At 37.9% G+C, this 25,488-nt stretch overlaps 1 protein-coding gene across 2 annotated transcripts in view; it reads left to right on the top strand.

Annotated features, from left to right (window-relative positions):
- The window catches only part of SLC16A12 (solute carrier family 16 member 12), an 88,657-nt gene that overhangs the window by 43,343 nt on the left and 19,826 nt on the right, over window positions 1-25,488 (top strand). Inside the window, exons 1-4 of one of the 2 annotated variants that reach the window (XM_063435105.1) lie at window positions 2,109-2,219; window positions 4,386-4,659; window positions 7,458-7,561; window positions 8,414-8,557. In XM_063435105.1, coding sequence (XP_063291175.1) covers window positions 4,553-4,659; window positions 7,458-7,561; window positions 8,414-8,557 — 355 coding nt within the window. In that variant the 5' untranslated portion in view covers window positions 2,109-2,219; window positions 4,386-4,552. Of the gene's footprint in view, window positions 1-2,108; window positions 2,220-4,385; window positions 4,660-7,457; window positions 7,562-8,413; window positions 8,558-25,488 lie in introns of those variants that run through there. The other variant, XM_063435104.1, reaches the window with a different exon arrangement.

Here is a 25,488-nt window from a genome sequence, read left to right as displayed (position 1 = left end):
TGCTTGAACTCCTTTACTGTGTTAACCTCTACCACTTCAACTGGAAGGCTATTCCATGCATCCACTACCCTCTCAGTAAAGTAATCCTTCCGGATATTATTTTTAAACCTTTCTCCCTCTAATTTAAGACTGTGTCCTCTTGTTCTAATATTTTTGCTGCAAATGCCTTATTCAAATCTCACCAGACATTAAACCTGATTTTTAATGGGGGTTGCATATTTTGATACCAACTGTATATAGGGAATAAATAAGGCTAAATGACGCCATTAAATCTACTTTGAAGGGAAATTCGCAAAAACTAGTACGTAACTATAAAACTAGAAAATTTACTTATGTGACAAAAGAAATAGGAATAAATTAAAGAAAATGCATACAAAAAGGAAAGGAAAACACAATCAACAAGCTGGAATTTCTTACATATGTAAAACAATTTCCCAAGGAATCGAAGATATAACCATTATACCATGCTGTAGTGTTTATGGTGTCTGGAGTTCCCTGGCAACCCCCTAGTGTAAGCAGTCAAACTATTTGACTACAGCCTATTCTACGGAGCCAGTGTGATGGAGCTCCCTGTACCACGACTGTGTACTTCCGCCAAACTCGCTTCCTAGATGGAACCGGGAAACATGAAGCGCTTCTGCCCCAGTCGCCGCAACTTGACTGGGGTCATTCTGGAGCTTTTCCACCAGACCAGGCTAAAGATCTCCTTCTAGGCAGGTATTGTCCACGCTGCCTATTCCTCTGCAGCCCTTCTTCCAGGCACGTATCGCCCACTCTGCCTATTCCGCTGCAGACGTTCTGCCAGGCAGATATTATCCTGTCTGCCTATTCCTCTGCAGCCCTTCTTCCAGGCACGTATCGCCCACTCTGCCTATTCCGCTGCAGACGTTCTGCCAGGCAGATATTATCCTGTCTGCCTATTCCTCTGCAGCCCTTCTTCCAGGCACGTATCGCCCACTCTGCCTATTCCGCTGCAGATTTTCTTCCAGGCAGATATTATCCTGTCTGCCTATTCCTCTGCAGCCCTTCTTCCAGGCATGTATCGCCCACTCTGCCTATTCCACTGCAGACTTTCTTCCAGGCAGATATTATTCTGTCTGCCTATTCCTCTGCAGCTCTGCTTACAGTGATTGCAAAAGTCTTTACAAAGGGATCCCTAAAATCCACACAGGATACCAAGTTCCAAATGGAACTAACATCCAAAGCTTTATTTTTACTTGGGACTAGCCCATATGCTTATTATATCAAGCTTGCTGTGACAAACTTAATGCAAATACCCAAAATATGTCAGACAAAATACAGGAAATTATAATAGCAGTAACATATTTATAAAGGGATGGGGAAGACAATATTTAAAGGAACACTATAGTCACCTAAATTACTTCAGCTAAATAAAGCAGTTTTAGTGTATAGATCATTCCCCTGCAATTTCACTGCTCAATTCACTGTCATTTAGGAGTTAAATCACTTTGTTTCTGTTTATGCAGCCCTAGCCACACCTCCCCTGGCTATGATTGACAGAGCCTGCATGAAAAAAAAAAAAACTGGTTTCACTTTCAAACAGATGTAATTTACCTTAAATAATTGTATCTCAATCTCTAAATTGAATTTTAATCACATACAGGAGGCTCTTGCAGGGTCTAGCAAGCTATTAACATAGCAGGGGACAAGAAAATCTTAATTAAACAGAACTTGCAATAAAGAAAGCCTAAATAGGGCTCTCTTTACAGGAAGTGTTTGTGGAAGGCTGTGCAAGTCACATGCAGGGAGGTGTGACTAGGGTTCATAAACAAAGTGGACCCCAAGTATAAAGTTAAACTGTTGTTAAATCGTTTGACTACATAAAATAGAGGGAGCCAGGGCACTCCTTCACCAAAGCCACTACAGCACGCAGTAGTGGGTATGGTGTTTGGACTGTTTATTTAAGGCGCCACTGGTCTGTGCAAACTCAAGAAAGGGTTACATGTATATCTACTTAGGCAGTGTTTACATTACTATCCTGTCACTGCTCTATGTTTGAGAACCTTAGACCCTTAGGAAGCGTATGGTGACTGGACACCTCCCTCCCCTCTGCATTAAATGATGGTTCAAAGGTGCAAAGCCTGGAATAGGTGAACAAGCAGCTGAAGCTGTTACTAAATATATATGATGAAATGATCATTACAAGATTTTTGACAAAAGGTATAGCTGCCTGGAGACTAGAAATGTGTTTAAAATTGGTAAGATCTTTTTACACATAATATAACTATTTGTAGCTAGTAAGCTTTCACATTATATCTCCTGTAAACGATCCATACTCTGAGTTTAAAACATGCTTAACAGTGCTTGTATTGGGTAAACACATTTGCATTCCAGGTTGAAAATAATGCTTAAAATGTTCTGTGCTGTAGAAGAAAAAAGAATGTATGTTCTGTTTATCTATTTATTTATTGATTTAATTTATTTATTTTTATGTATGATGTGCTTTAATATCATGTAGGCTAGTAGAGTTAATATAAATACTATGTGCCTGATGTTTTTCTTTTTCAATTTACTCTTTCTGTTATTGTAAGGATGTCGTGGCAGGTGGCTATTTATATGCATGTTATACATACCTGTGTCTGTCTGTCTGTCAGTGTGGACAAATTTAACGCAGAAACCCTAGAAGTAAGGATTCCAGATTCCTGATTGACAGCTCTGTCATTCTGCTGTGGCATGGGTTATTACGGGATTTAGCAATAGCTGAGTCTATAAAAATCCACTCTGTACAGATTTGTTTTTTGATGCAGCCCTGTAATATCATATCTCCCAACATTGGTATGGATGCGAAATGGGGTGTGGGATGCACCAGTAGGCATTGACAAAGTTCGTTGCTACCCATAAAAAGGACTGGTTGCCAAAAATTGGGCTTGTCACCCTAGGTGACAGGTAGCCACTCTGGCCTGCCCTACTGAGGGCATATGTGGAGAACCCTTCAAAAACACTCTCACATAGGCTCAAAGCATTACATTTACTTTGCACAGCGCAGGGAACAATCCTGGGATAGAAGCCTCAAATCGGGACTGACTTTTTGGAGGAACGCAGTACATAGTTATTGTAATTATGAATGCTCTCAGTCCTCCTGCACAGCTTGATAAAGACCCATCTGTGGGTCAAAACGTTTCTGTGTGCTTTCTGTTCTAATAAATGTGCCTGAAGCTGTTGGAGTGTCTTCTATAGCAATGCAGATATAAGCCTCTCAGCCCTCTGGATCAGTAACATCAAAGGCGGAATTATATTTATACCTTTGCTGTTCATGATCCGTATGACTTGTGTGTGCATGCATGTAGTTGGATGAGGTCCTTTCTGGTCTGGGAAGCCCACCTATTGTAAGAAGCAGCCATATTTGGCAAGGTGAGCTTTTATAAAATTAGTTTGCCTCTTTTATTAATGACATTTATATATAATACATTAAAATGGGGATTACGCCAATCCTTGAAGTGTCCTTTAATAATATTTGTATCTAACCAAGCTATACATTAAATGTAGCTGTAATTATCATTGGAAGTTTTGATATTTTCAATGTGGCAGCTGTCATTTTGCATTTGCTTCACAATTTTAAAATTCTTACAACTCATGTTAACAACCAATTAGAACCTACAACCCTTTGAGAAGTAACCAATTTCTTACTGATTAAGAAAGCGGAAAATGTTATTTAAACACTGAAAATATCTATTGTATGGAATTCACATTTGAGGCCAAAATAAAAAAAAATGAATCAAGTCTCTTAGCTATGTTTTAAATTTGGCTAATTCAGCCTAAGATGCTCAGCAAATAATACTTTAATTAACACTGATCACTCTGAAGACTCATACAGAGTTTTCTCTAAAGTGAGAATTCAGTGCGAATTTAAAGGAACATGAGTTCAAGATGTTGCTTTGACCTTCAATTGAGCATCTTTTGGATGTGCTGGAACAGCAAATCTAATCCATGGAGGCCCCACCTCGCAACTTCCAGTGCTTAAGGATCTGCTGCTAATGTTATGGTGCCAGATAGCACAGGACACGTTTAGAGGTCTTGTGGCGTACATACCTCAACGCATCAGAGCGGTTTTGGCAGCACAAGGGAGACATACAATTTTAAGCAGGTGGTTTTAATGTTGTGACTGCACATACATGAGGAACGGTTCTTGGAAGACAAGAATAAATGCGTTTATGACAGAAAAGGCCTAGGTGCCAATGTGTGAGTACGTTGTATGTATTTTTTTTAATGTCGAAAGTTTAAAGTTTACAGGGGTTCTCAACACCCTATGCTAAAACCATACTTACATATCATGGTGTGTTTAACAAATTGTAATTCCAGTAACTTTTTGATACATGAACATGAACAATGTAAATAAACTATTGTACTTTTTAAAATTTTTCCAGATGCCAAACAAAATCTCTAAAGAAAGGTAACACATCTGGAATATTCCGCATGTCTTCGGAAGTCTATTTAAAAGCCAATGTGATCTTATGTGGGCAAACCAGTTCCAAGTGTCTTATCCATTTAAGGAGCCAAGCTTTGGCTTCAAGAAGGTCCTCTGGTAGAGACAATGGCACAGAAGAAGATTTCGCACAGAGCACCACCTGATGGTGGCTGGGGATGGATGATTGTAGTAGGATGTTTTTTTGTTACAGTTTGCACTCGTGCTGTTACAAGGTAACACTACTCTTTTATACATGTATATATAGCAGGCTTGTGTATTTACTAAACAATGTGATTTTTGGTTTTGTTTTAAAAGAACACTACATCCACTATAACAACTACAGCGCACTGCAATGGTTATAGTGCCAGGAGTACCCAGCCCCCCTCTAATTAAAGTAGTCTAATTGTCTTCTTACCTAGAGTCTGCTGAACACCACTCCCTGCCTCCTCTCTGCTGTAAGTAAGGGTCAGAACTCCTACTAGGAGTTTCCATTAGCTCTTCTGAGCTCAACCCTACTATGCAAGGCCTGCTCATTGGCTGAGAGCATCATGCACTGGATTTCCCACAAGTCTACCGAGATCTCAGCTCCGGCAGCATGGCCGGAGGGGAGATCAAAGATTTCCTTCACCAGCCAGCCCACTCTCCTGCTGTGGTGCCTGCAGGGACAGTGCTCAAATAGCGAGGCCATAATTGGTCTCCTTCGTCTGCATTGGCATCAGCCAGAAGAACATGTCTACTGGGTGTTCAAACGTGCTGCATCTCTCACCAGACCACCCGGGATCAGGATTCCCCCCCCTCCCTGGCCTCAAGGAGGGGGGGAATAAGCTTTAGTTTAGTTTTTTTGTAAACATTTTTTTTCTTTTCTTACCCTACTACTGCCCAATCTCTCCACTACAATCTCAATCCCACACTGTAGCCCCAATTCCAGACTATAGCCACAGCCCCCCACTACAACCTATAACCCACACTATAACCGCCACTACATCTCCCACTATAGAAACTATCACCCATACAGTCACTATACCTCACTATAGCCACTGCCCCCACTACAGCACCTATATCCGCAAAGCAGCCACTATTCCTTTACCACAGTCACTATCCTTCCCACTACAATCCCTATTCCCCCATTACAACTCCTATTCCCCCACTAAAGACCCTACCCCTACACTATAGCTACTATCCTTCCACTACATATACCACTATAGATACTATCCTCACACTATAGGACTTATCCCCCACTATAACCACTGCCCACCACAACAGCCCCTATAACCCATTTATTTATTTCTATAGTCACTCTCCTTCTCACTAGAACCTCTGTTCTCCCAGTACAGGGGTTCTATAGCCACTCTCCCACCACTACAACTACCACTATAGATATTGGCACCCATTATAGACCCTATCCCCAACTATAGCCACCATTCTTCCCACTACAACCCCTATACTCCCACTTTAACCCGTATCCCCACAATATAATGAAAATCCCCCACTATAGCCCTTATCCTCCCACTGTAGTAACTATCCTAACTCTTAAGCCACTAATCCTCCTCTATTGCCCAATACCTCCAACATTAGCCCTTATAACCCCCCACTACATCCCTAGTCACCATTATAGTCACTACTCCCCCTACTACAGCCCCATCCCTATACTACACATACACACTCTCACAGTCCTGCTCTACCTACCTATCTATCATTGGGCTTTTCTTAGTGAATATAGCTTTTGATTATCAGGAGGCATGAAGTGGTTCCCATCGGACTCCAGGTAAGAAGTCACACCATTAATCAAACTAGAATTTTTTTTGTGTTTCTTGAAATTCTCCCTAATGTGCACACATGGTCATTATTTGTCTATGAACTCCCAAAGCAATTTGGTGAATACAGGATATGTGCAAATAAAACAGTAACTTACTGTTTTACTTGCACAAATGGCATTTTACACATATTGGAATCAGAATATAGAAATCTAATTGATTTACAGATTTTAATTTAATGTATGGGCAATTTATTAACAAGTGCGTTTTAGATATATTTGTAAGAAGTTTCAACTGAAGTTAAAAACAATACATGTGTTACATTTTGAAATTACACTACTAGTATTATTTAAGATATAAACATGTCTCTAGTAATGGAATAGCAATATTCCAATACGTTTTAAGAGAAACAGCTCTAAATTACCAGAATGAATTTATAAAACTTCTATATTCCTTACATTTCAATTGTTCTGTAATTGTCTGATTCCTTTTCCAGTTTTTATTGCACAGAGTATATAGAGAGACTGTAAGCATCTAATTATAATTCAGTTCAAATTTCCTGCTTATCCACAACATCCCCAAGAACAGATTATGTTTTATGATATTTTATTTGAATTGATTTTTGTGATTTAAATCATAAGAAAGGATGTGTTTACTTGCAAAACTCTTTTTTTTTTATTATTATAAAACTGCCTATGATTTTACAGGTTATATTGCTGTATATCTTCTTGACTTTATTTTTCAAGGGTTATAACTATATGTTTTATTATTAAAAATCAGTATAGACCAGATTATATAACAGGGGAAATGAAAACTGATAGAATTCCAGGCAGCAGAGATAGTCTGTAATACTGGAAACTGTCAGGGTTACTCATTAAACTTTAACATATCACAACTTGACCCTGGATTTCAATTTTGAGAGCAAGATTATTAAACTGAGAACATTTCTCTACGTCAGTAATTTGTTTAGATGGTTAAATTGTCCTAAAATTTCAAGTTCCCTGCCTGATTCACAATGATTCACAGAATTATTCTCTGAAGTGTGAATTGGCAGGAATTTAGAGTGAATTAAAAAAATGTGGGCACAATTAGCTGAACTGAAATTGTAGATGACATGGAAGAGTTTCCCTGTTTGAATATTTCAACCAACAATTTGAAATTAATTGAAATTACTTCTGAATTCTTGAAATTCTAATTTTAATGAATAATCCTGTTTTCTTGAAGTTAAAAAGCAAACCTGTGTGTACATTATATAATTCATTTATTCAATTCATTAGATGTATCTCCATATTCTTTGTTGAGTTCCAAGTATATTTTGGCCAGGATTACTCAAGAACAGCTTGGATACATTCCATTGTTGACTGCTCCACTATGTTATGTGGTAAGTATCATGCTTCCATTTAAACAAAAAAAATATCATTATAAGAACTAAATCAATTTGCTCCAAAAAACAAAAAAACTGAAAAGCGGGGATGCACCAAAGGCCAAGCTATTTGAGTTGTATTCCATTCTCAGTATTCTTGTGTTGTCGTGTTTTGGTTTCTGGGAAGGCTTTAATAGGAGTGGGAAGTGACAGTATCCCAGGTAAGGAGACAAAACATTTTTAAATAGTTTGACTACTTACTATGTGGGGAGGGGTGCTAGGCACAGACTGCAGAACAACCACTACAAAGAACTTCAGTCGTTATGTTGCCTGGAGCAGGGCTGTTACCAGACATTTTGGGTCCCCTTACCCCAGTCCTTAAACTGTGTAAGGGCCCACCCATTCACCAGCTTGCTGGCTTGTTGTATAGTGAAGGGGGGCCAGGGAGACTCCATCTTCCACCTCCGGAAGTACTGTCTCATGAGCTCTGGCATTGTGCAACATTGTATATATATTTGGCATGTTGCACAATCCCAAATATATATATTTGGAGTATAAGGATGTGGCCCCTTAAAGCTTTCTCAGCGTTTCCCTTCCCCTCAACCCCCCACCTCTAATAGTGGCCCTGGATTGAAGTGTACCTTTAATTTTGTCTATGTTAATGCTTTTTATGATACATAAAAGGTCTTCTGGGTTGGTAGACGAAGATGCAACTGAAATGTTTTGTTAACTTGACAGAATAAAAGATTTGAATATGGGTCACTAACAGACAACCAATGAAAGTAGATTTATAATCAGAAACTAGTTTAGTTTTATGATTTACAAGTTTTAACACTGGATTCCTCATTTTCACTGCTTTATATTTTTTAGCTCCTCTTGGAAGCTATGTGAGCAACCATGTCTCCTGCCAAGTGGGAATCATGATTGGTGGACTTCTTGCCACTACTGGACTAGTCCTAAGTTCGTTTGCTACAAGTCTGGAGTATCTATACCTCACGTTAGGAGTCCTCACAGGTAATGGACTTAATATTGGTTTTACATGTCATGTTATAAGTTGTTTAACACTTCAAATGTCTCCAAGAATTATACATATCTCTTGTAAATTTAAACTGGACAACAAGCTGCCATTAGCAAAATCTAATAGTTGATGTACACATACTAAAATTATACATTTAGGCTCAGCCAAGTCCTATAGACTGTAAGCTTGCTTAAACAAGGTCCTCTTCAACCTATCATTCCTGTAAGTTTTCTTGTACTTGTCCTATTTATAGTTAAATCCCCCCTCTCATAATATTGTAAAGCGCTGCAGAATCTGTTAGCGCTACATAAATGGTGATAATAATAATAATAATAATAATAATAATAATAAGTGCAATTCTTAAGGCATAATTCTTCCTGTGGAGACCAGCAGACATTACCTACTATGATGTGCTGCCACTTATGCTTTACTGTGAAGATCGCGATCATCAACACTTGGATAGAGCTTTACCCATATTTCTACTGTTTAATTTATTTTATTATTCGGGGCAAGCTCAGCATATACAATACTTTATATTCCAGACGTATTAAGAGAGACTTGTATACGGCTAATCCGTTTCACTGAGGAATTACAGTTTAACTTCGATAATAGGATCTGGTGCCCAGTTGGCAAGTGGACTTTCTAATCTTGGGTGTTGTTTATATTGCGGCTGCTTTGATTATTATTTATTTCATTATTTATTTATTACTCCGCTTGTTTATTGCTAATGGGCTATCTCCCACCAATGTGTGCAGCACTTATTAGGTGGACTCTATTACTACTGCTCAATTTAGGATTAATTTTGTTATACATTTCCTTATTTTTATATTTTTTTTATTAATTATGGCATCAATAAATTGTATACTTTGACTAGCCCTACACCTTCTTGTTACTATGTATGCACCATTTTGTTAGTCACCTTTTGTCTCTGGTATATTCCGTATGTAAATGACTTCTCGTCAAATATCCCCATATTAGAATTGTAAAGCACTGCGGAATATAATGACGAAATATAAACGATAATAATAATATTATTAGTTGTGGATTTTGATAATGCCTTTCCTCCTGAAATAAGCTCTTTATAATTTGTTTATTTTTGTACCTTTAATTTTATCAGTCTTGCTTAATTTTGTTCAGCTTGTGTGTTTTTCCATGTCTATGTGACATCCCTCCCTATCTCCCCTCTTTGTTTCTAAATACTCTTTCCCTATATGCTTAACTATCCGATTATTAATAAGAATCGACTGGGGCGAAATGCATCAAGTTGGTAATAGGATTTTGTCAACTTTTGCTAAAATTCACAGTGTCACAGTATGGAATACTGGAATGATCTCAATTTTGCAACCTTACTATTATGTTTATCTCATCTGTCTCGCATGGATCTAAATTTGTCAGTGACAATTATGGATTCTAAATTTGTCAGTGACAATTTACACTTAATATGCTCTGAGCTAATCTATATTATTGCTACTGTTACTGTTTAGTTTTACTTACATTAGAAAATATTTGAATATCTGTGAAATAGGCACTTATATAGTATAGAAACAGTTTTAATTGAATAGCAGCTACCACCCAAATAGGATCCCTTCGTCCTAGTATAAAGTGACAAACAACAAAGCAAACACCGTTCCCTCACACAGTGGTGAAATGGTGTTCAAGAGTGGAGCGCTTAAATCATACACTTACCCCTCGGGGTTAAGGAGAAGTGTGCAACAGTGGTAAAGTCCTAAAAGGTATACAAAATACAAATATAGAGTAGCACTGTTCAACAAATGTGCTTTATAAATTTCTAATAAGGGCGCACTCACGTGATTCAGAGCCTATGGATGATCGGCTCTGATCTTGTATGCAGACGTGCACTTTAAGGTGACACACACCTATCTTGCGTGGATAATAACCTCAGAAATGAAAAAAAACGGAAAAAACAGGGAAGAAAAGCCGACCCTGGTGTAGAGACCTTCAATAAATTCAATATGTGCAGTAAAGATACAGATGATTGCTCACCTTCTGATGAGCCTATGACTTGGCTCTCAGTATATGCGCAGATATATCGATTCAGGGTGATATTTGCCCTTCTTGTCAGCAGAAAATAGAGTTCCTCCAGACCAGCTTGCAGTAAAATTAAAACATTTATTTCAATTAAATATAAATACATACAAATGATGCTGGTATCGGGAAATCCACCAAAACGCGTTTCACTGATTCAGTTCAGCTTTATCAATTGGTAATTTGTTTTCTGCTGTGTGTAATTTAAATAGCTCCCACATTCACACTATTGGTGGGCCAGGCTGATAGTTAATCCAATCACAAGTCACTATTACCCCGCCTGTCAGGTGATGCCGACGGTGCGTAATCTGTCCCCCTTGTGATGTCATCACGCACCATGCGCCGTGCGGATGATGGCACATCTGGGACGTTAGTCCTACGTTCTTCTGAGTCCGGAACTGGAAAAGTTTTCGGCGCTCACAATTGCCGTCTCCTCATCAGCTGATCCTTAATGCTGTAACGGAAAGTCCTGTATCCTCTTGTGAATAGTTGCCATCTTTGTTTCTGGCATAGTCCGTTTTCCCAATAGTATACGTTTATATGGAATAGCTCATACGTGAGTATACACTCAGAATAGGGATAAGAAATAAGAAATAACAATAGAAAATTATGATAATGTTAATTCATTATAAACAATATCTACAATCAAGTAACTAATACATATACAAACAGTATATAAAATATGCGGATATGGTAATATCGAAAGACGACCTCATGTTATGTATATCATAAAAATAAAAAATAAAATATAATATAAATTAGAATTGGAATATATTATAAGCATCATTGTAGTGGGGGTAAATGTCTACTAACTCACCCACTATTAAATGTAAATGTATTTTTATGATATACATAACATGAGGTCGTCTTTCGATATTACCATATCCGCATATTTTATATACTGTTTGTATATGTATTAGTTACTTGATTTTAGATATTGTTTATAATGAATTAACATTATCATAATTTTCTATTGTTATTTCTTATTTCTTATCCCTATTCTGAGTGTATACTCACGTATGAGCTATTCCATATAAACTTATACTATTGGGAAAACGGACTATGCCAGAAACAAAGATGGCCACTATTCACAAGAGGATACAGGACTTTCCGTTACAGCATTAAGGATCAGCTGATGAGGAGACGGCAATTGTGAGCGCCGAAAACTTTTCCAGTTCCGGACTCAGAAGAACGTAGGACTAACGTCCCAGATGTGCCGTCATCCGCACGGCGCATGGTGCGTGATGACATCACAAGGGGGACAGATTACGCACCATCGGCATCACCTGACAGGCGGGGTAATAGTGACTTGTGATTGGATTAACTATCAGCCTGGCCCACCAATAGTGTGAATGTGGGAGCTATTTAAATTACACACAGCAGAAAACAAATTACCAATTGATAAAGCTGAACTGAATCAGTGAAACGCATTTTGGTGGATTTCCCGATACCAGCATCATTTGTATGTATTTATATTTAATTGAAATAAATGTTTTAATTTTACTGCAAGCTGGTCTGGAGGAACTCTGTTTTCTGCTGACAAGAAGGGCAAATATCACCCTGAATCGATATATCTGCGCATATACTGAGAGCCAAGTCATAGGCTCATCAGAAGGTGAGCAATCATCTGTATCTTTACTGCACATATTGAATTTATTGAAGGTCTCTACACCAGGGTCGGCTTTGCTTCCCTGTTTTTTCCGTTTTTTTTTTTTCATTTCTGAGGTTATTATCCACGCAAGATAGGTGTGTGTCACCTTAAAGTGCACGTCTGCATACAAGATCAGAGCCGATCATCCATAGGCTCTGAATCACGTGAGTGCGCCCTTATTAGAAATTTATAAAGCACGTTTGTTGAACAGTGCTACTCTACATTTGTATTTTGTATACCTTTTAGGACTTTACCACTGTTGCACACTTCTCCTTAACCCCGAGGGGTAAGTGTATGATTTAAGCGCTCCACTCTTGAACACCATTTCACCACTGTGTGAGGGAACGGTGTTTGCTTTGTTGTTAGTTTTACTTACATGTTTAACCCCTTAAAGGGACTGCCCAGTGCCAGGAAAATGAACCCGTTTTCCTGGCACTGCAGAATCTTGCAGTGCCCCCCTCCTTCCTGCCACCCATCCTGTGTTGCTGAAGGGGTTAACACTCATTCAGCTACTTACCTAAATCCAGCGCCGATGTCCCTCGGCGCTGGGTAAGGCTACACCCACGCTCCTCCCCCTGCAGACGTCATATGGCAGGGCAGACCTAATGTGCATGCATGGCAATGTTGTCCCCATGGAAAAGCATTATTCAATGCTTTCTAATGAGGAAAATCTGACGCTGGAAGTCCGTGAGGACGTCCAGCATCAGATAACAGACCAAAAGTCTCTTATGAATCTGGAAGCACCCCCAGTGGCTGTCTGATAGAATATAGGGGCACAGCAATAGGGGCACAGCACCCAGACCACTTCAATTAGCTGAAGAGGTCTGGGTGCCTGGAGTGTCCCTTTAACCCCTTAATGCCGTTACAGCGTTCCATGCCGTCCCCATTATAATGGGCTTTAAAGCCGTTGCGGGGGAATAGAACGCCGTAACGGCTTAAGCCCCAAGGAGCTCCGCTGCGATCCTCTTCGGGAGGACTGCCTTACAGCCCAGGAAGCCCTCCCCCAGCAAATCAGGCCCCCTGGGCCATGTGATCGCTCTTAAAGGGGGTATGGGGAGGATGGGATGGGGAGGGGGTAAGTACAAAGGACAGCGGGGATGTTCTGCCGTCCGTCGGTGTTTAGGACCACCTAAAAAATGTTTGCACATAATTACGCAGCCTGGAACAGAGTTATGGGTTGCCTAAGTTATGTGTGCTGCAGTGTAACTAGACACCAGCACACAATTAAAAATGTATCTGGATTTGTTTCAAGCTGAAACACTGCACATGCCGACTCCTACTACCATGACTACCTCAACAAGCAGAATTGGTCATGGTGGTTTTAGAACTCTTTAAGCTGGATGTTAAATACCTAGCGTCATTTATGCAAAGCCAAAATATGCATGGCCGACAATGCCAAATTGAAACAGTGTTCAATGACATTTGAAAAAAAAAGCAAGCCTCAGGGCTTGCAATCCTTTAGTTGCCATTTAACATTGCGTGTAAGATGTGACCAATGTGGAGCAGAATGATGCATGGTTTCAACGTGGACTTGAGAATGACGCACAGTGTCAGTATGGACCCACGGAGTCAATATGCATGTTAGAATGAGAATATCAGTTCTCTCATAGCTACAACAAGTAGGCCTATGTTGCTTTAACATTGGCTTTATTAATAGATTCCTTACTGAATGTTTTGATAGGAAACAATAAGCCCAAAGGTTGATTAGAAAGAATGATTTACCATTGCTTTCGTTAATATTAACTTTTTTGTTTTTACATTTTACAGAATACACAAAATGGTTGCAAAAATGTTCTCTGTTTTAATTTCAGCACAATTTTGAGATTAGCAGTAACGTAGCCCAGAGATGACCAGTTATGTTCCCAACACAGACTAACAGCCCAGGAGTTACACATTCCCCAGCTCTGTTCATATTGAGACACTATCAAAGTCTAGACCAGGTATAGGCAACCTCCGGCACTCCAGGTGTTTTGGACTACATCTACCATAATGCTCTTGCAGCCATAATGCTTGCAAAGCATTGTGGGAGATGTAGTCCACACAATCTGGAATGCCGAAGGTTGCCACCTGTGGTCTTGACCATTGGAGTGCATTGAAAGGTGGGATCCAGTGCCACGGCCAAAAAACAAAAATGAAAGATGCTAGGGGTAGAATGAGTAGTACCAAATATCTTGATCTTTTGGTCCAGCATTGCGATAGATTTTATATTTTACTAAATTTTTTTTTCTTTATAAGTATCAGATTTTTTTGTAAATTAAGTAGAAGCATGGCATTCTAGATGAAAATATTTGCAGGGACACAATCTTAACAGGAATAATAACGGCCATTATTAGTTTAGAGCAGCCCTGGAATTAAAAGCTTAGTATTATGGTCTCTTAGACGATATTTTGTCTTTATTGTTATATGTGAATGGAAAAATGCCAGAGCCTTACAAAGAAAAAATGTGCTTTACAGGCACCTGCAACAACAAAGACGTTAATGTTTGCTTTGTGCTTTTTTATCTCTTATTATATGTTGAACTTCACACGACAGCCTATTCTCATGTTATTATCCAATCTTGCATAAAGCCATACAAAAACATAACATTGAACAAAAAAAAAACCCATCAATGATAATTTGGCTTAGATAGCCATGCAATCTATAAATAAATTATATGAATAAATGGAGCAGTTCTGTTTTTAAACCTCACCATTTCTTGCATATTCAGGATTGTTCACTGAACTGGAAATTATTAACTAGGATAAACTGCAAATTTTAGACCAGAATAGATGAGCTGGAAAAATATATGTGTTTGCAAATTTTCCAGTTTGTGCATTTTGACCGAAATTTCGCAAACCCTTGGTCAGTACCTGAAAACTCCCGGTTTAGTAATTAACTCCATATATTGTAGATATTTATTTGTTACGTGGACACTGACAAGGGACTACAAATGTCAGGCCAACTTAATCCCTTGTGAATTCTATGTTCCTGTTATAAAAGCAATAAAGTGTGACAAAATATTTAAGCAAAGTTCCTCCAACATCGTGCATATAAGTATTTATAAGGACCCTGAAGTCATTATTATTAGTGCAGCTTGAAAATTGCAACAAAATGTATAAAGAATGTCTGCATTTGAACATAATGTCCACATACAGTAAAAATTGTTAAATCATATATTTCTAAAATAAAGGTACTTAAAACTGCTAAACCAATCTTTAACAATCTCTGGATTGCTAATGTAAGGCAAACAGTGAAATGGTAGAAACCATTCCCTCCTCCCACTCCCTACCTGTAAGAATGCTATCACCCAGTGAAACTTCCTTTACTATATGGAAGCATGGAGTAAGCTGACATGTTTAGCAACTTTACATTAGCTATATCGGTAGCTTATGGCAGAGAAATTTGATTCGCTACAGGCTGGTAATTTATTTTTTTTTTTTTTAATATTTCTTTATTCAAAAAAGTTTTCACATTTTATATTACAATACAATTCGAAACATACATTATACACATACATATTGCATATTGCCCCAAATGCTGTAAATAGATCCTACTATATAAAAAGAATGCATTCATTAAGGAGCAACAAGCCATCCCCCACATAGACACAAAAAAAAAAAAAAAAAAAAAAAAAAAAAAAAAAAAAAAAAAAAAAAAAAAAAAAAAATTAACTGAGGAAGTCGTTATTATGTTATATACCCAAAGTCTGTGGAAATATGATAGGGAGTATGTCCCTAGAAGATGACCACAGACTAAAAAAGCTATTATCCATACAAGTATATCTACTGAGTGATTTAGGCAACTCCTTCAGACCCCCGTCCCCTCCCCCAGCACATGAAAAATTTATAAGTTGCCATATAGTAGGGAACAGGTGTTTAACCAAGATGAATACCAGTCTCTTTTTTTTGAGGCCAGTGACCAGGTATTAAGAATATCATTTTCCATTGTTAATTGAAGTTTAACTTGTTTAATTAGAGAGGCCTTCTGGAAAGGCTCGGAAGATTTCCATTGTCTTGCAATGGTAACTTTGGCTGCAATAAAGCAGTGAGTAGCTAAACATCTGTATTTACTTGATTTGAAAGGCCAATTCAAATGCAGGAGGGCCGAGGCTGGATTTTTGTTTATATCATTAAACGAAGCCTCATTCATTGATATTTCCGAAAAGATATTGAAGGTCCAAGCCCATAATGGCTTAAGTGCTGGGCAATACCACCAAATATGAATATATGTGCCTGAATAGGTGCCACATCTCCAGCAAGTTGAGTCTTGAGAAGTGTACATTTTAGCCAACCTTGTTGGAGTATAATACCACCTATATAAAAGCTTAAAGTGGCACTCAGTCAGGTTCAATCCATGAACAAATTTGTTTACCCAAATTAAGGAGGAAAACCAGTCGTTTGGGGAGATCGCTAGATTAAGTTCCTTTTCCCATATTTTAACCAGTCTATGCGGGAAGGGATCTAAGCCTTTAAGTAGCGAGTTGGCAACCGAGATAATCTTGGGTACAGTTTGAAAAGAGAATAGAGTTTGCAGCTCTTTAACACATGGGAATGTAGATTGAACAACATGTTTCTGGATATAGTGTTTGATACGAAAGTAAGTAAATATTTCTTTAGGTGGAATATGCAGATTATCTACCAACTGTTGAAAGGGTAAAATATTATCACCCTGCATAATATCCGCTATAGTTAAAGTGTCCTTATTAGGCCAGTGTCTCAATGATAAATCTTCTACATTAGCTTCTAATATATTTAGTTTGCAGGTTCTAAGGATTCGGTTGGTTAAACCCAAGATTTTCTTGATTTCTGTCCATATTTCCAAAGTGTGGGCCAGCGATATTGGGGAGTACGGTAGCACTCTCGAGAGCTTACCAGTATCTGACCAGATATAGGAATAAAGACTAGAAGCGTGTATAGCTTCGGATTCCATTTTATACCAGGGTTCAGTAAAAAATTGTGGTTCTTGTAAAATGTAAATGTGTCGTATAATGTTCGCATGATAAAGATTTATGATATTTGGGAAGTTTAGCCCTCCCTGGGACAGTTTTCTTGAAATATTTTTTTGACTTATTCTAGGCTTTTTATTGTTCCAGATGAATTTATTAATAGCCGATTGGATCATTAAAAGCCAACTTTTAGGGATTTTGAGAGGGACCATTGAAAACAGATACAGCCATTTCGGTAAAATATAGGAGTTAATAATATTGATTCTACCTGTCCATAAGGTCTCGAGGTTTTTCCATTTTTTTAAATTTTGATTCATATCTTTCATTAAGTACATTACATTCCTCTCCATTATGTGCGAGGCATTTGCTGGAAAACTAAGACCCAGATAATTAATTTCTGTGTCAGTCCAAATAAACTGGTATTTTTGGGATAGTGTTTCAACCTGTGTCGAAGATAAATTGATGGTTAAAGCTGTGGATTTAGATACATTTAACTTGAAATTAGAAATATTAGAAAATGTATCTATTTCTTTCATGAGTGCGGCTAATGATTCCTCCGGAGATATAAGAATAACCAGGGCGTCGTCCGCGTATAGTGCAATCTTTATCTCCTGAGTTTTAGTGGGGACCCCCTTAATTAAATGGTTGTTTCTAATGTTAACCGCAAAAGGTTCGAGAGAAAGAATATATAAAATCGGTGACAGGGGACACCCCTGTCTTGTACCGTTTTTAAGATCGAACCAGGACGAAGTAATATTGGGACCTACAGTTCTGGCCGAGGGGGAAGAGTACAGTACCATAATTGCAGTATATATCCAGCCTTTAAAGCCGTATGCCTTAAGGAGTTCTCTACGGTAGTCCCACCCGACCCTGTCAAACGCTTTTTCTGCATCCAGAGACAGGGCCAGGAGGGGCTCCTTATGGTCTTTTGCTGAACCGATAACATCTATAAGCTTTCGAGTATTATTTGATGCCCATCTTCCGGGGATAAACCCTATTTGATCTGGGTGGATCAGTTTTGTAATGACCGATTTCAATCTCTCAGCAATAATGGCGGAATATATTTTCATATCTACATTGATTAATGCGATCGGTCTGTAGTTTCTTGGGTCCCTACTATCTTTACCAGATTTTAAAATTGGGACGATATTTGATTGTAATAATTCCTTAGGTATGGCCTCATTTTCTGCAAGTTGATTAAACATTTCCATAAGAGGTTTTAAAAGATAGGATTTCATATATTTGTAATATAAGTTTGAAAAACCATCAGGGCCTGGGGTTTTATTTGTAGCTAATCTCTCAATTTGAAATTGTACTTCTTCGGTTGAAATCTTTCTATTTAAATTGGTCAAATCCTGGGAAGAAATTCTCGGCAATTGGGAATTTAATAAATATTCCTTGATGTCTTTGGTTTCTGGGGATAGCCTTAGATTGTAAAGGTCTTGGTAAAACTGGTTAAACTTTTGTCCAATCTCAGATGGAGTGGAGTATACAATGTGGTCAACCACCAGCTTTTCTACCCTGTTTTTTGCTTGTTGGTTGCGTAATCTCCTAGTTAGACCTTTACTCGCTCTGTTACCCGAGACGTAATGGTTTAATTTTAGTTTATATATATTTTGCTTAATTTTTTCCTCTTCTTTTAAGTTAATTTGAGTTTGTAAAATTTTTAATTGGGTTCTCAACTCCGGAGAAGATTTTAATTTATTCTTTTTAGAGCATGAGTAGAATTCAATATATAAGTCAGGCAGTATTGTGCCGTTCTTTTTCTTAAGGAAGTGGTCTATTTTAATTAGATAGCCCCTCATTACCGATTTATGCGTGCACCAATTTATTAACGGAGAGGTATCTCCCGGGTTGTTTTCTGCCCAAAAATATTTCAATAATTTGGTGAGGTCCTCCCTATTACTAGGGTCTTTTAAAATGTTATCATTTAGTCTCCAAGTATTACGATGTAGAGGGGGAGAATCCCCAAGATCAAATAGGACGAAACTATGGTCTGACCAAGTGTTTTCCCTTAAATTAATATGGTTAAAGAGCGGGATGGTGTTGGCATTTGTTAAGCAAAAATCTATCCGGGAGTAAGTACCATACACCCCGGATAGATGGGAAAAATCTTTTTCAGAGGGGTGTAATAGTCTCCACATATCGTATAGATTATATTGTTTACAAATATTATTCAATTTTTTTGCTTGTTTGATAGCTCCTTTGTTGTTTGATAAGGGAGATAAAAAAGTTCTATCCATAGCTGGATCACTAACACAGTTAAAGTCCCCGGCAATGATCAAATGTCCCCTGCAGATTTTATCAACTTTGTCCATTATCAGGGAAAATTTGGTCATTGGGTCGACATTAGGTAAATAGACATTAACCAGAGTAAAAACTCTATCATCAATCTTACATAATAGAATAATGAACCTCGCTTCTAAATCCAATTCAATATGGAGAATATCCAAGTTAATATCTTTTCTGAATATAATTGCCACACCTCTTTTTTTTTTTTCTGTTAGTGAGGCCTGAATCACCGTTGCAAAATTTTCTCCACCCCAAGTTTGTTTAATGTCTTTAAGCCAGTGCGTTTCTTGTAGAAACGCTACCTGTATGTTTAGTTTCATCAGCGAATCATACAGTCTGTGCCTTTTCTTATTTGTATTAAGCCCCTGGACATTCAGGGATAAAAAGTTCAACATAGAAATACATATAGACAATATTTTTTAACTTCCTGAAAAAAACAAAACCAAAAATAACTTGTCACACTATCATTAAAATAAAAAAAGGAAATACGACACCCAACATGTATACCATCAGATGGAGGGCACTGAATAAGCCCCCCATCTACATTCAACCGTTTAGGTAAAAACCTAATGCTATTGTAGTCATTGAAAGCCATATAGGTACAATGAAAATCGAGTAGCATAGCTACACAAGAGGGGAACCCTGAACCATGCCTGAGATAGAAACCAGCCCCTGAATTGCCCTCCCTTTGTTGTGTTGCTTCTCTCCCATTATATAGCAGGGGGAGGGAGACAATGAGAGGGAAAGAGAGAGAGAAAAAAAAAAAAAAAAAAAAAACAAAAGAAAAAAAAAAAAAAAAAAAAAAAAAAAAAAAAAAAAAAAAAAAATTAAAAAAAAATATCCCCAAATTTTTATTTAATTTGTAAATATCTTAATTAGTCTATCATTATTTATACCTAGTGCACACAATAAGAATATTTTGTGTGTAAACGTTAATTGCTAATGACTTAAGCTTGTGGAGAAATTAGTGAATTTGTGGTGAATTATCTCACTTGGGACAACTCCCTAGTGTTAGCTTTTAAAGTGTTAATTGTTTAGCAACAGTTTTACATAAGACCTATAGAGTGATAGTGAGTTTAGTTAGACATGGGTATCCTTCTACTAATACAACACCTATAGGATACCTATGGTGACTAATTTAAATTTTTAATACATTAATACATTATGCAATATGTGAGCACAAAAAGTGATATCCTATGTTATTTCCCCCTTTTCTTTCCCTTTTTCTTCCCCTTCTCTCTTCCTTCCCCCTTCCGGGTGGTTTTGCCCACAAATATAGAATAAGGGCAAACAAAAAAAAAAAAAAAAAAAAAAAAAAAAAAAAAAAAAAAAAAGGCAGAGCATTCTTTTATCTATCAATACCTTAATCTCAATGCCTATAATATATGTCTAATTTGTTCTTGCAATTGCTATATAATATATTACATTTGTATATACATTCACAAATATGTACCATATACCACCGCCTAGGGCATTGAGAACAGCATTACCTGTCCCTTTCTCTTTTCTTTTCTTTTTTTTTTTTTCTTTTGCCCTTTGTTACCCCCTTTTTTGACATATTAATTAAATCAAATAAGATTTACTTTAGTACATGTAAAATAATATTGGAGTTATTTACACATGGATATCCATCTAGTGGGGGGCGCCCAGGCGGTGTCTACATTTTCAAAGAGTAAGATAATTAGTATATTTATAGAGGCCCAATGAAAACAAGTGAATGTTGCTTTTTCATATGTTAACTTGTAAAAAAAAAAAAAAAAAAAAAAAAAAAAAAAAAAATAAAAAAAAAAAATTACCATAATTAATATAATTAATATAATTTTCAAATACCCTCCCTACCCTCTCTCTCTCTCATCCCATTTCTCTTAATCCACTTTCTAACCACCCAAGGGCGTTTATCCCCCTATATTATACAATTATAAATCTACAGCAATAATTTATTGTTTTTGAGCCAATCTATTAGAGATGCATTGGTCTCAAATATTTCTCTCTTGCCTTCAAAGGAAAGGCTGAGTTTTAAAGGGAAAAGCCACTTGTATTTTATATTGTGGCTTCTCAGAGATCGAGTGGCAAAGCTGAATGTTTTTCGTTTTGTTCTAGTTTCGAAGGATAAGTCCTGAAATACTTTGACTTTCTGAAAAGGACCTTCAGAGACTGGGTTGGTTCTTGCAAGTTTCAGGATGGTTTCTTTGAAGTCAAATGAAAAAAAACATGCTATAATGTCTCGAGGAGAATCATTTTGAATAACTTGTGGTTTGAATGTCCTATGGCATCTTTCTATTATCAAATCTGAATATTTAAAGGGGACACCCAATATAATTAAGTACTCCGTCACGGATTGCTTAACATCCTCTTGACTGCCTTTTTCTGGGATATCTCTAAAGCGTAGATTTTTCCGTCTAGAGCGATCTTCTAATTCAGATAATTTGTTTTGAAGATTTAGAATGACCCGCTGAGTTTTATCGTGATCTTCTGTTAAATTTTTTACTTGGGAGTCTAGTTGTTTAAGATGGTCTTCAAAAGTTTCCATTTTTGCTACGAGAACTTTTATTTCAGTTTTAATATCCAGTTTGATTTCTGCGGCAGTTGAAGCCAATTCCGTTTTGAACTCATCCAGGTTGGTCTTTAAACTAGTTTGGAGCAAGGAAATGGTTATTAACTCTTTATCAGGATTACTTATTGGTCCTGGATCCAAAGTTTCCAAGGTCACATCCATCTCATTTAATCTATGTTTGGAGTTCTTATGTTGCTGGGGGGAAAAATATGTTGTGAGTGATTTATCCTGAGATTTATCTTGGGAGAGGTCTTTTTTGTCCTTCCTAGAAGAGAGTTTGGTTTCATGTGTTTTTTTCGTAGCCATGTTATAGCAATTCACAGCTTATGGAGCGAACAAGCCCACCAATCAATCTTTATTCAGTCTTTGGTCGGACTTGCTTAGATCTTCCTTAAGTCTTTTCCGTTTTCTTTTAGTTTTTCTTTTGCTTGTCTTTTACTTTCTCTTACTTTCTCTTCCTCCCTGCTACGTGCAGCCTTCTGTGAAGTTTTTTTTTTTTTTTTTTTTCCCTTCCCCTCCTTTTCTTCTCTTTCTCTTTTTTCCCTCTTCCCCCCCCTTCCAGCACTGCTCTCCTCCTCTCGTCCTTTCTTTAAGAGTGTTTTAAAATAAATTGTCGAATTTGCCTGATATCTATACTGTGGTCAGGGTTGTTTCAGCCTTTGCCTCTTATTGCACGGTAATTGGTGCCTCAGCCACAGCCAGAAAGAGAAAAAAAAAAAAAAAAAAATAAAAAAAAAAAAAATACAAAACCTGTGTGCTTATAGCGATATCGTGTCTCTCTTGTTTTTTATTTATATATTTTTTTTTTTTTTATTATATATATTTTTTCCTTTTTTTTTTCTATTTTTTTTCTGTTTCTTCCCGTATTTTTCCTTTTGCCTTTTTTACTTATTGAGCTGGATTAAGCTCAGAATGTAGAGAGCTCAAGGTATAACTGTCAGCATTTTTAGGTTTACACTCAATATCAGGCAATTAAAGTATGCGTTTGTACTCGCTACGACCGAGTGCAGAAACAGTTTAAAGGTTTCAAGTATATAAAGTTCTACTTCACCGTATTATTCCAGCGTATGTACAATAGGGATACATAGTTTACTTCCAGCAAGATTTCAGAACGCCAGCCAAGTGGACACAAAACGAAGTATGTTTTGGAGAGACAGCACTCCGGGTCTAGAGCTGAGGCTGATGACACACAGTTTTCGGCGGTTACCGTTGGCGCTATTGTTCGGTTCTGCTTCCGTTCCGACACCAAAGGCCAGCGTAGGGACACTCCTTGAGGGGAAAATATACAGGTTGTTTGATTGATCTCTTTCACAGCGCGGGAGAGTTTTCAGGCGCGGCTACCTCAGCGAGGCATAGCGGGCTCCCCTCCTACTCCGTCATCACGGCGAACGCACGCACTCACGCCCACACGTCATGACCAGTGTTAGCAACACAGGCTGGTAATTTAAACTGACTGAGGGTGAGTGAAACTTTAAGGACTAGATTATACTTAAACTTGATTCTGGTATTGAATGGGTTAAAAAACCTAAAGTTTTCTTAACACCTTCGCTACCTAACAGTTTTTGTTTTTGAAATCAAGAAACATTACATTTATTTATTTATCCCCTGGATGTTGGTTGGTTGGTTGTTGCTGCAAATAAACCCTTCAGAAGAAAGTGTTGCAGTTTCCAAAAGAAGATGATTGAAAATCAACAATTCCATTGCAACTCAGCAGTATAGCCAGTAGGGGTCACTACTGTATGTTTAAAGGAACACTATAGTGCCAGGAAAACATACTCGTTTTCCTGGCACTATAGTGCCCTGAGGGTGCCCCCACCCTCAGGGTCCCCCTCCCGCCAGGCTCTGGAGAGAGGAAGGGGTTGAACACTTACCTTTCTCCAGCGCCAGGCTGAGAGCTTTCCTCCTCTTCTCCTCCTTCCTCGCGACGTCATTGGCTGAATGTGCATGCGCGGCAGGAGCCGCGCACGCATTCAGCCGGTCGCATAGGAAAGCATTTACAATGCTTTCCTATGGACGCTGGCGTCTTCTCACTGTGATTTTCACAGTGAGAAGCACGCAAGCGCCTCTAGCGGCTGTCAATAAGACAGCCACTAGAGGCTCTGGAGGCTGGATTAACCCTCAGTATAAACATAGCAGTTTCTCTGAAACTGCTATGTTTAGAAGAAAAAGGGTTAATCCTAGAGGGACCAGGCACCCAGACCACTTCATTAAGCTGAAGTGGTCTGGGTGCCTAGAGTGGTCCTTTAAGATTCTGAGAAATGTAATCTCGAGTTTATGTAATTATTACATGCCCTGCTAAAATTTAATTATTACATAAAAAATTATCCTATTTATGCTGTATTACTAAATTCAGGATTGTTTATATGAGAGTGTATGAGAGAGTTTATATGAGATAAAGAGAGTGTGGCAGATTGCTAAAGGAAAATGGGGGGGTAACCCCTACATAAATAACAACTAAGAGGAAAGAGGTACAATTAAAAGGTTTCTAGTACTGTTACTGCAACCCATAAACTGATAAAATTTAACTTTTAATTATAGAATATAAAAAAAGGAAAGCAGGGTCACTATGTGAAAATAAATTATAGAGAAAACGAGGAGAAAAAAGCACAATGGGGATATTTGCCAGAGAGGTGTCACTCCTATCGGGTAGTGGCACCGGTGATGCAGGGACTTCAGGGGTTAAAGCGTAGCCAGTATGTAATAGCCAAGTTTTGCCCCCCAATTCCTATCACCTAGTATCACCGTTATAGCAAAACCCCTACCCCTCGGTTATAAACTCATCTAGTTAGACGTTCAGCATAGCTAACTATCTAAATATCTAAATCACAATCTAAATAAAATAAATTAAAGGGGGTGGCTAGACTAGGAGAAAGGTAACAGCTGCAGCATCGTCCCTGTCTAACTCCTCCACCCTCAACTAAGCTTGTCCCGACACGCGTTTCGCCGAATGTCGGCTCTTCCAAGGGAACCGAGTCTGAGTGTTACCGTCATTTAAATATCCCGCCCTCTCTGCTGATTGACTGCCGATCTTGCCAAGCCGAAAGGGGGGGGGGAGGTGGAGCCTGACTCTTTCAGCAGTTAACCCCAAGTGGCTCGGTGTACTGTGAAAGAGATTGATTGTATAAACTAAATAAAATGAAAAACTATATATTAAAATGATGAAATCCAGTATAAATAAACTAGGCAAACAATGCAGACCTGTAATGGTATATAGTTAGAAAGAAGTATACTGAAAATAGTATTTGACGAAAGGTAAAGTTAAACTATAAATCCCTTAATGTTAAGATGTCCAGGACCTATATTTAGAGAATTCATAAGGGGAAGTCTAGTGAGAAACATAGTTGATTATTACTTAGCAACATAATTGTAACAAATATGTTGCTATGTTGGCTGGTTTATCCATGTATCTAATAAGGAATTAAAAACGCGTTTTTTACTATCTGGAACCTAATAGTATCCA

Source organism: Pelobates fuscus, chromosome 10, assembly GCF_036172605.1.
Source record: "Pelobates fuscus isolate aPelFus1 chromosome 10, aPelFus1.pri, whole genome shotgun sequence".
NCBI classification, from domain to species: Eukaryota; Metazoa; Chordata; class Amphibia; order Anura; family Pelobatidae; genus Pelobates; species Pelobates fuscus.
This window is presented reverse-complemented; position numbering and strand designations above follow the sequence as displayed.